General features: G+C 45.6%; 1 protein-coding gene across 1 annotated transcript; it reads left to right on the forward strand.

The window, feature by feature from the left end:
- Positions 1 to 349: 349 nt before the first annotated feature.
- LOC117074477 (40S ribosomal protein S27-like) lies at positions 350 to 679 on the forward strand. The gene has a single exon (XM_033195939.1). The coding sequence runs from the start codon at positions 350 to 352 to the stop codon at positions 623 to 625; it is 276 nt and encodes a 91-aa protein (XP_033051830.1). The 3' UTR covers positions 626 to 679.
- Positions 680 to 12,149: the final 11,470 nt, after the last annotated feature.

The raw sequence follows: 12,149 nt of genomic DNA on the forward strand, positions 1-12,149 counted from the left end.
GGAGCTGGTGGGGCGCAGGCTGGGGCGGGAGGGCAGGCGCCGCTCTGGGCTGCTGATTGTTGCCAGGTGGGAACAAAGCCTCTGGATTGTGAGAACTTTGGGTTTTTCCAGAGAAGCTGGAAATCTGGATTTTTAAAAGATGAAATCTCCCATTCTTGAATGTTGACAACTAATTTAGTTTATTTTAAAATGTCTAGTGGGCTAAACAAAACACATTTTAGGGCTGGTCTGGGCTCCAGGCTGCCAGTTTGCAGATTTGGGCCTTACATTGCCTCCACGATGCCAACAAAGCCCAGATAAAGCCTTCCCCACCCCACCTGAATTTAAAAATTCAGGCTTTCCAGCGGTGATGACCTACCCACACGAGAACGTGCCTCTCACAAAGGATCTCCTTCATCCCTCCCCAGAAGAGGAGAAGAGGAAACACAAGAAGAAACGCCTGGTGCAGAGCCCCAATTCCTACTTCATGGATGTGAAATGCCCAGGATGCTATAAAATCAGCACAGTCTTTAGCCATGCACAAATGGTAGTTTTGTGTATTGGCGGCTCCACTGTCCTCTGCCAGCCTACAGGAGGAAAAGCAAGGCTTACAGAAGGATGTTCCTTTAGGAGGAAGCAGCACTAAAAGCACTCTGAATCAAGATGAGTGGGAAATCATCTCAATAAACACATTTTGGATTAAAAAAAAAAATTCAAATGCCCCTGGGGTGGGTCAACACAATAAGATTTATTGAACACCTATATCTCAGACTTGGTTTTGGTAATATGAGATATAACTCAACAGAAACAGACAAAGCCCTGGCCTCATGGAGCTGTTATTCTAATTAGAGGACATAACACAAAGGTTAATTTATAAAATGTATAATGTGTTAATAATCACTGCTAGGGAGAAAATAAAGCCAAAAGGGGGTTAAGAAGTTTTGTGTGAGTATTGCAATTTCAGGTAGGGTGGCCAGAGACAGCCTTGCTGAGAAGGTGAAATGTGATAAAGCCCTGAAGGATCTTAGGAAGAACACCCAGAAAGAGGGAGTAGGGATACTAGGTTGGTGCAAAAGTAATTGCGGGGTTTTGCCATTACTTTCAAGGGCAAAAAACTGCAATTACTTTTGCAACTAACCTAACACAAAGACCCTGAGGCCCAAAGCGGGGTGCTGGATTGGTTGAGAAACAGGAAGGGAGTGAGAGGGTCTGGGTGAATGAAGGGTGAGTAATAGGATTAATAGTCAGAGAGGTAAGACTGGGGAGGGGAAGCCAAAGGGCCCAGAGCCTTCGGTTTTCCTCTGAGATTGTAAGCCACTGGAGTAACAGCATTGTTCTTGCTGCTGTGTTGAGACTGAAATGAAGAGAAGCAAGAGAGGAAGAGGGGAAACGCTTTGAGAGACTATTGCAACAATAGTAGCTGGGACTAGGGTGGTGGCTGTGAAGGTAGTGAGAAGTGATCAGAATCTGGATGTAGTTCGCAGGTAAACCCAGTGATGTGCTGGCAAAGGTTTAACAACTGGTTCTTGGGAATGAGGGGTGGCTGGTTTCTGTGATGTAAATATTCCTATCATGGCTGATTTCAAGCTACCAGCAGGATGTCAATCAGCTGATGAGATTTCTAAAACTTGTAACTGTTGGCTCTTGGGAGTCAATATAGGCCAGTTTCAGCACACCGCTGAGTAGGTCTAACAGGATTTGCTGATGTGAGAGATGAGAGAAAGAGACCAAAGATGACTCCAAGATTTGGGCAATTGATAAAATGAAGTTGCCATTTATTTAGATGGGGAAGAATATAATGGGATTAGGTCTGGAGGAAAATATCAGAGATCTCAGTTTGGACATTACAAGTTTGAGAAATCCTTTATATTTTTTAACTGTAGACTTCATAAGACATTACTGTTACTGTTTTATACAGCGGATGCTCATTTGGATTACCCACACATTTGCCACTTTACTGCTTTTCATTCTTTCTTGCCTCTCAGACTTTCCAACCCAGATCATTTCCCTTCTGCTCGAAGAATAGAATTTCCTTTAGTGGGAATCAGCTGGTAGCAAATACATCTTTGTGTTGTTGTTGTTTTTCCACTTTATTTTTATCATCTGAAAGCATCTGTATTTCACTCTCACTGTTGAAATGTATTTTTACTGAGAAAAGAATTTTAAGTGGGCAGTTATTTTCCTTCAACATATTAAAAATTTGTTTAGGGCAGGCACGGTGGCTCGCGCCGTAATCCCAGCACTTTGGGAAGTCGAGGTGTGCAGAGCAGCTGAGGTCAGGAGTTCGAGACCAGCCTGGCCAACTTGGAGAAACTCCATCTCTACTAAAAATACAAAATTAGCCAGGTGTGGTGGCAGGTGCCTGTAATCCCAGCTACTCGGGAGATTGAGGCAGGAGAATCGCTTGAACCAGGGAGGCAGAGGTTGCAGTGAACCTAGATTGTGCCACTGCACTCCAGCCTGGGCAACAAGAAACAAGAGCGAAACTCTGTCTCAAACAAACAAACAAACAAAAAACAAACAAAAATATTTTGTTTAAGATAATCGATCTTTAATATTGTTTTTTGTGTTTGGATTTACGCAAGTTTCACAATAATGTGTCTGGGTGGGGATATCTGTTTATCCTTTTGGAGATGAATTTGTCTCCTTAAATTTGAGACTTGTTTCTTTCATCCGTTCTGGAACATTTTCAGTTGTTATCTGTCTACACATTGCCTCTGACAATTTCTCTCTCTTTTATTTCTGGAACCCTAATTAAACATATGTTGGTTCTTCTCACTCTGTCCTCTATGGCTCTTTATGTTTCTTTTATCATTTCCATTCTATTGTCCCTCTGTGCTAAATTTTGGATAATTTCTTCTGTCTTCTAGTTTCAAATTCCCTCCAGCTGTATCTTTTGAGCTTTTATTTGTGTTAATCGAATCTGTTATTTCTAGAAGTTTGATTTGGTATTTTTCCAAATCTAAATCAAATGTTATAATTTCTTATTTACTGTAAAATTTGCAAGCATGACTTTTATTTCTCTAAGCATAGTAATCATAATTGTTTTATATGTGTCTGATAATTATAAAACCTAATGTTTTTACGGTTTAGTTTCTCATGTCTGTTGTATCTGTGGGTTCTTATGCACGGTGTCTATTTCTGGTATGTTTGCTTATTTTTGTTTGTTTCCTGCTCATCATACTTGAAAAATAATTTGATGGAATAATTTGAAATCTAAGGAATGAGGGTGACTTTCTTCTAGAGAAACTTTTTTTTTTTTGGCTTTGTTTGTTTTTCTCTTTGCCAAACACTTGTGGCCAGTGCTGATCTAAAACCATCTTAAATCAATTGCGAGGAACTGAGGTTCCTTGGATCACAGTGATGAGAATTCTGCCTTCCTGTTGCCAGCCTGGTACAATCTGGGTTCACCTTTGCTCCAAGGGTGTTGTCCTTTGTGGTCCTTGCTTATGGAAGGGATGGATATCTCTCCACTTTCTTCAAACCCTGAGTTTTGATTTCTTTCTTTCTTTCTTTTTCTTTTCTCTTTTTTTTTAAGACAGAGTCTCGCTCTGTTGCCTAGCTGGACTGCAATGGCACGATCTCAGTTCACTGCAGCCTCCACCCCCGGATTCAAGCAATCCTCCCACCTCAGCCTCCCGAATAGCTGGGATTACAGGCACCTGCCACCATACCTGACTAACTTTATTTTTAGTAGAGATGGGGTTTTGCCATGTTGGTTGGGCTGGTCTTAAACTCCTGAACTCAAGTGATCTGCCCACTTCAGCCTTCCAAAGTGCCAGGATTACAGACGAGAACCACCAAGCTGGCCCAGCCTGAGCTTTGATTTCTATCTTCTTTCCCTTGCAGGCATCTAAACAATAGTTGAGATTTACTGGGACCAGCAAATACCCTCGGGGCAAACCTTTAGCTTCCATCTCGGAGGTTTCCATTATTTCCCTTTAATTTTGTCTGGCTGGTTGTTTCTCTCTCACTAACACTTGTTAGCGCTTGTTTTTAAACAAAAAAAAATTTTTTTTTTAAATTCATCTGTCAGTTTTACTTGTTTTCAGTGGTAGACTTGGTCCAAATAACCTTGTCCACTATTACTAGAAACTGGGGAATCCCACTGAAAGGTTTGGGTTGGGAATGCCACTGAAAGGTTTTGGGGAATCCCACTGAAAGTGACATGACATGACATTTTTCATAGTGATGAAAATATTTTACATTTGACCTGCATATTTAAAAAACGCTTAGCATCACTAATCATCAGGGAAATGCAAAGTAAAACCACAACGAGCTATCACCTCACACCTATTAGAATGGCTGTTATCAAACACACACACACACACACACAGACACACACATACACACAGAGACAGGAGATAACCAAAGTTGGTGAGGATATGGAATAAAAGGAACCCTTAGGAATGTAAATTGGTACAACCATTACAGAAAGCAGCATGGAGATTCGTTAAAAAACTTAAAAATAGAACAACCACGTGACCCAGGAATCTACTACTGATATATATCCACAGGAAAGGAAATCAGTGTAGTGGTCCCTGCTTATCCATGGGGGGACAGGGGACAAGTACTTAATTAAGTACTTGTCATGCACCGTGGCTATCACTTCTGCAATTTGAGGTGTGACAACAAAACTAGTATGAATTTTTTTTTCCTTCTTCACAATTTCATAGATAGAAGCTTCCTTCTTATCATAGCTCTTAGCAATTTCAGCCTACAATATTTTTTCTTTTCTTACTAAGTTGAAAACATTCACCTTTTCACTTAAAGGAAGCACTGTATGGTGTCTCTTTGGCATACTTGAATTGCCACCATCACTACTCTTGTGCTCTGGGGCCATCATTAAGTAAAATGAGACATTAAGTAAAAACAGACACTGCTGTACCGAGACAGTTGATCTCATTACTGAGATGGCTCCTAAGTAACATCTACAGTGTGGGTATGCTGGACAAAGGGAGGATTCATATCCCCAGTCAGATGAAGCGGGAGAGTGCAGGATTTCATCACGTTACTCAGAACAGCACACAATTTAAAACTTATGAATTGTCATTCGGGCGTGGTGGCTCACACCTGTAATCCCAGCACTTTGGGATCCGAGATGGGCAGATCACAAGGTCAGGAGTTTGAGACCAGCCTGGCCAATATGGTGAAACCCTGTCTCTACTAAAAATACAAAAATTAGCCGGGCATGGTGGTGGGCACCTGTAGTCCCAGCTACACAGGAGGCTGAGGCAGGAGAATCGCTTGAACCCAGAAGGTAGAGGTTGCAGTGAGCCGAGATCATGCCACTGCACGCCTGGGGGACAGAGCGAGACTCCATCTCAAAAAAAAGAATGAATTGTCTATTTCTGTAATTTTCCATTTAATATTTTCAGGCCATTGTTAATGGTGTGTAACTGAAACCACAGAAAGCAGAACTTTGGATAAGAAGGGACTACTGTATGTCGAAGAGATATCTGCACTCCCGTGTATACTGCAGCACTATTCACAATAGCTAATGTGGAATCAACCTAAGTATCTATTGATTGACGAACAGATAAAGCAAATATGCTGTACGTACACAGTGGAATATTATTTAGCCTTAAAGAAGAAGGAAACCTTGTCATTTGCATGAACATGGATGAACCTGGAGGACATTATGTTAAGTGAAACAAGACAGGCACATAAAAACAAATACCATAGGGTCTCACTTATACGTGGAATCTAAAAATGTTGAACTCATAGAGGCAGAGAGCAGAATGGTGATGACCAGGGGCCAGATGGGGGTGGAAGTGTTGGGGAGATGTTGGTCGAAGGATACAAAATTTCACTTAGAGAGGAAGAGTAAGTTCAAGAGATCTATTGTACATGATGGTGACTGTAGTTAATAGCAATATATTGTGTACTAAAAGTTGGTAAGAGAACAGATTTTGTATTCTCACCACAAAAAATGAGAAGTATGTGAGATAATTTATATGTTAATTAGCTCAATGTAGCCATTCTACAATGTGTGTGTGTGTAATTGTATATACTGTATATTGTTATTATATATTATGTAATTGTATATTCATTCCAGCCTGGGTGACAGAGCAAGACTCCATCTCAAAAAAAAAACAAAAAACAAAAAACAAGTGGAATTAATTCATGTTATATACACACACATTATGTTGTATAACCTAAATATATATAATTTTTGTCAATTTATTTTTTTTATTTTTTTATTTTTTTTGAGACGGAGTCTCGCTCTGTCACCCGGGCTGGAGTGCAGTGGCCGGATCTCAGCTCACTGCAAACTCCGCCTCCGGGGTTTACGCCATTCTCCTGCCTCAGCCTCCCGAATAGCTGGGACTACAGGCGCCCGCTACCTCGCCCGGCTAGTTTTTTGTATTTTTTAGTAGAGACGGGGTTTCACCGTGTTAGCCAGGATGGTCTCGATCTCCTGACCTCGTGATCCGCCCGTCTCGGCCTCCCAAAGTGCTGGGATTACAGGCTTGAGCCACCGCGCCCGGCCAATTTTTGTCAATTTAAAACATTTTTCAATACACCTGATTGGGGTGGTGGTTGCATGGGTATATATATATACATATGTGTCAAAGTTTGTCAAGCTGTATACTTCAAATGGATACCTATTTGTAACCTGTTACTCTATGCAAATTATAATTATTAAAAATTGATTTAAAAAGTAAGAACTCTTGCTTCTGGTGAAGAATGAATTATACAGTGGCAAGAGGCCCTGCACTGGACCCTTGACGGAGAGTGTAAAGACTAGGTGATGTTCACCATCCCAGCCACCTGCGGAGACCAGAGTTTAATTTTAGATGGTGGGAAAGGCCCTTTTTATAAATGCAGTGCTAATGAGCGTGTATAGTTATTAAGATGGGTCAGTAGGTATCACGTGGGGTGGAATTGTTTATCAGAATAGATCCAGGGCTAAATAGAAATGGGTCTGGAGGAACTGAGGGGCTCGAGCTGGAGATGGATGGGATGAACCCAAGGAAGCCTTTTAGAAAAGAAGCCTTGTCTTACAAGAAGAGAAGGAGCCAGAATGCCTTGCTCCTGCTGCTTTTGTGGGCAGACCTTGATGGAAGGGAGGGACAGCAGGGAAACATAAAGGTGAAGATGGTGGGGGCACTGGGAGGTGGGCAGCATGGCCCGGAGATCAGAGTCAGAGTTTTTTTGTTTTGTTTTGGTTTTTTTCGGGTGGCAGAGTGTGTATGAGGGCGCCAGGGCAGAATCCTTGACAGAGCAGGGAGGGTGCCAACCTCACTTTTGCTGGACTAGCAGGGGCTGTGTCTCCAGGTCCCCCAATCCCCACCAGCCTGGTTCTCCAGCTTCTCTTGTGGGATCTTGGGTGCCCCTGGCCCCCATGGGGCAGTGAAGAAGTATAAGACATGCGTCTTCTCTGGGTGCTAGCTGCGTGACTTTTGACAGGTTATTTAATTTGAGTCTCAGTTTCCTTTAAAATAGAAATAAAAATTAAAATGAGGTCATACATTAAGGTTCTTAATATGTTGCCTGGCACATAATAGCCATTTAATGTATGGAAATTTATTAGTATTATTAATTGTGAGACAAAACTAATAATACAAGAGGAACAAATGAGAGAATAATTTAGGACAGGATACAATTAGAGATATTTTTAGGTGGCACAGACCGGACCAGCTTTCAGGCTTGAAAGCAAAGTAGGAAAGGAAATAGAAAAAAAAGTGGAGTTGGCCGGGTGTGGTGGTTCACACTTGTAATCTCAGCACATTGGGAGGCCGAGGCAGGTGGATCATAAGATTCCAGGAGTTTGAGACCAGCCTGGCCAACATGGTGACATCCCGTCTCTACTAAAATACAAAAATTAGTCAGGTGTGGTGGTGCACACCTGTAGTCCCAGCCACTTGTGAGGCTGAAGCAGGAGAATCACTTGAAACCAGTAGGCAGAGGTTGCAGTGAGCCAAGATTGCGCCACTTCACTCCAGCCTGGGTGACAGAGGGAGACTCCGTCTCAAAAAAAAAAAAAAAGTGGAGTTAATTAATGATTCATGCATTCCTTTAATATGTATTAAGGACTTACTACGGGTCCTTTCCCTGCTTCATAACACCACCAGTTGTGATATGCTTAAGCTGATTTATGCTTAAGCTGATTTATGTGTTTGTTTATTCCTGTATTTTCCACTGGACTGAACACCTAAGAAGGACAGGAATGATGTCTGTTTTGTTCCCAGCTATACCCTCAGAGCTTACTATAGTGCCTCCCACATAGTAGGTGCTCAATAAATATTTGTCAAATGAATGCCAGGCCTGCAGGGTGCTGGGATATACTGTAAGCCCTCATCGAGCTTTTAGTCTACAGGGGAAGCCAGAGTAATTTAGATCACTCCTCTGAGGGTGGCTTGGGGACTCTGTGAGAGCAGAAGCTGTCAGGCAAGAGGCGTGAGTGACCAGGGAGGAAAAAGATGGGCGGTAGAGGGACCTGGCAGGGCTGGCACAGAAGCCGGCACAGGAAGGCAGCAGGGCACCCGAAGACAGGCTCAGGGGCCAAGGGAGAAAAGAAAAAGCATGGTTTCCCTTGGTCAAATCAGGCCCAATTCAGGGCTTAGAGGCTGGGAGGGAAACCTTTAGAGGAGAAGCTGGAGTGAGCAGGCTTTGAGCCACCTCCACGCCCACCCACCATGGGCTCGGGATGAGGGATGGGGCCTGGCTCTGGGCAACAGGAGCTGGGGTAGAGTCAAGTCAAGACCGGGGAGCGGGACTGAAGGGCTCCAGGAGGCGCCTGTAGCTCTGCGAGGGCCCTATAGAGAGAAGAGTGATGTCGGAGAAGCGGCCAGAATGATTTAATCCCACTGAAATGTGGCAGCTAATGAATTTCATATCCCCTCCCTGAGCTCAGCCACTAGAGTAGCCCAAAGACAGAGGAGAGAAGAAGAAGCAGAGAGCAAGGAGGGAGCATAGAGTGCGCAGCTGGAGGGGAGGAAAGGGTTGGCAGATGGAGGAATAGGAGAAAAGTGGGAGGCGCAAAGAGAGGAGGGAGAAAGAAAAGCAGGGAGAGGAAAAGAGGAGAAAGAGCTGAAGAGGGAGAGAGGGAGGAGGGAGGAGGAGGGAGGAAGGAGAAGAGAGGCAAAGGGTCTTGGGTCCACAGTAATCAGAGTGTAACAGCCTCAGGAACCAAATTCCCCTTCGCCCACCCTCCCCCTGAGTAGAGACAGCAATGGGAGCCCATCAGAAACCTGGATTTAGAGGTCGATGGCTCCCCTTATCTCTCTGTGTCTTTCTCTTCCTCCTTCTGCCCACGCTTCCCCACACCTCCCCACCTCCCCATTTTTTCCCTCTCCAGAAAAAACAGGAGGAAGGGTGGCTGCCCGCCCAGAAGGCTACTGCATTTAGCAGGAGCCCAGCAGATGAGTAATGCTAATGGCATAATAGTGCTAAGGACAACACCTGCCCTTCACCCGGCACCTGTCTCCAAGGAGTCCAAAGCTCTCCTCAAATCCAAGTTCCACTCAAGATGGAAGAGGGGTTTTCTGTCTTCCAATATGGATCTAAATAGAAAGGAGCCTGAATTCCAGCATGAGAGAGGCAAGGGAGATGGAAGGAGGAACTTTCCAACAAGGTCATTTTAGCTTGAAGTGCTAGGCTGACCATGACTGGGGGAATGAGGCACAGTGGGGTGGAGAGACTTCATTTCTGACGGCCTCGAAGAAAGCAGAGCCATCACTGTCCTGGGTCGCCTTTCCCCAGGTCCCACACTACTTCAGTAACTCCACAGCCTTTCATGAAGCCCTGGCCCATGGAGCAGACAGCTGGGGCTGCCAGCCACCTTCCAAAACATGTTTTGCCTTTTTGCCTTCATTCTGTGGTTTGGCTCAACTGGGCCTGAAAATTCCCCACACCTGGGGTGGGCCAAGATGGGATGCTCCATTGCTCACATAACTGTTTCCAGCCCTAGAGCTCTGCTCTGTCTTAGGAATGGCCTCCTGGAATGGGACAGCTGGCCCTGAGGCCCTGAGATTAGCAAGGGGCAGCTCCCAGGGACCATGTGGGGAGGAGGCCATGGCATGGAGGGTCTGGTCTTGCTGCTGCATGGACTCTAGTCCCACCCCAGAGTGCCTTCCAAGAAAGGGCACCTAGGATGGTCTCCTCAGGCATGGCTGGGGTGGCTGCAGTGCACTGCAGAAAGGTGACTGGATGGAAGGGGCAGCATTTGTACCCAATAAACTACTTTCTGAGCTCATAGCCTCGGCCCGAAGCTCTCTTGGCTAAATCCACTGTTGATGACGCCAACGCCAGCATAAACACTAGAAGGAAACACAGTGTCTCTTGGCACGGACACCTCATGACAATGCTCTGGATCCTCTATCATGCTATTTCACGAGCCACAGCCATAAAACGTCTTTATCCTTTACTATGTACCTTTGGGGTCAGACAGTCGTTATAGGTCCTGGTGCCCTCAGATCATCCTGTCTGCATCTGTATTGCTCCTTTGAGGCTGTGAGTCAGCTTTTAGAGCAGAAGCAAGCAGAAGCATGCCTTGCTCCATGGAGCACTTTGACTAGCCCCCAGGCCCCTGCTACTCTCTCTGGGCACCAACCTGGGAGGGAGAACAAGGATAAAGCCAAGCATGGCCCCACTTTCCCACACCATCAACTGGGAGACTCCCTTCTTTTGGTGCTCTTGGGAAACGCCAGGTTGACCAGGGAGACACAGCCCCTCTGCCTGGGGCATACTCCACAGGTCTAAAGGCAGAGCCAGGTTTTGTGAAGCATGGGCGTAGGGGTTCAGGGAAAATCCGTAAGTGAGTGCATGCGAGTGGAAGGCAGAGTAAGCATGGAACAGAGGGGTCTGCTCAGGTGGGCCACCTGCCAGGAAGGAATGCCAGCCTAGGAGGGATCAGGGAGTAGACAGGCAGGGACCATGGCTGGTGACATCCTGCAGTAGCAGTTCCAAGCCTGGGAGGCTGGGGAGGGAGTGCACGGACTGAGCATGTTCTTGGTATTGGTCTTTGCCTCTGGCTGGGTCCTTTGCCTGTGGTGGGCCAGGAGTCGGGAGGCTCACAGACTCAGAAGGCAGCGGGGTGGGCAGACACGTGGCTCAGCCCCTGAGCCCTGTGATTTGGCTCTGAACAAGGCCAGGGCTGTGCATGGGGGCTAGAAGGAGGGGCCTGGAGAGGCCAAGAGGGAGACCAGGCACCACTCCCGAGCTGCAGGCCAACCAGTCATTTTTCCAGACTGGCCAAGCAAAACAAAATAAAGCAGAAATACAAAGAAAGGAGGCCGAGGCTCGAGGCTCGTAGGAGAAATGAGGGGAGTGGGCGAGGGTGGGTGTGGGTAACACCTGCTGGAAGAGGTGATGATTCTGTTATTTCACTGAAAGCCACAGTCTGTACCAGGCCTCCGGAGAACACCCTTCCAACCTAGTATGACATCAGAGCTAATGTGGGCAGGGACAGAGTCATACCATGTCTTGTTAACACACACATACACACACACTCACTAGGTCAGAGCCTGCAGATTCCCATTCATTCTGAGGGCATTTATCAGGACAGCATAGACAGTGTGAATCCCGGAGTCAGGCTGCCTGGGTTCAAATCCCAGCTTCAACACTTACTATAATACCTTGACACTTACTGACTGTATAATAACACTCTGCTTTAACTTCCTCATCTGTAAAGTGGGGATGGTAATAATAGCCCCTACTCCTGAGGTTGTTATGAGGATTAAATCAGCTGATGCCCTGTAGAGCACACGCATAGCACATAGTAAGTGCTCTGTAAGGGCTAGCTATCCTGATCATTATTATTTAATTATTTGCCAGGAGCTGAGTTTCTGCCTTGGAGACCCTTCAATCACACAGAAGGCAGATGTGGAAACAAGAAGAAACCGTGCTGTGCAGAGCTGTGGCCCAGGGTAGCACAGTCAAGAGTGAGCTCACTCTGCCTGTGGGAACTGAGGAGAGGCTCACATAGGAGGTAACATTTGAGTTGGGCCTTGCAGGATGAATAGGAGTTCCCCCAAATGGAGAACAGGAGAAAGAAGGACATCTGAACTCAGATTGGGCAAAGGCATGGAGGCATAAAAACCCAGGGAACCAGCCGGGTGTGGTGGCTCATGCCTGTAATCCCAGCACTTAGGAAGGCCGAAGTGGGTGGATCATCTGAGTTCAGGAGTTTGAGACCAGTCTGGCCAACATGGCGTAACCCGGTC

The sequence above is a fragment of the Trachypithecus francoisi genome, unplaced genomic scaffold (assembly GCF_009764315.1).
Source record: "Trachypithecus francoisi isolate TF-2019V2 unplaced genomic scaffold, Tfra_2.0 Lachesis_group5, whole genome shotgun sequence".
Lineage (NCBI taxonomy): Eukaryota > Metazoa > Chordata > Mammalia > Primates > Cercopithecidae > Trachypithecus > Trachypithecus francoisi.

What these genes read in the sequence shown, in the direction of transcription:
- LOC117074477 (XM_033195939.1), top strand. Translation starts at nt 350, where the DNA reads ATGACCTACCCACACGAGAACGTGCCTCTCACAAAGGATCTCCTTCAT.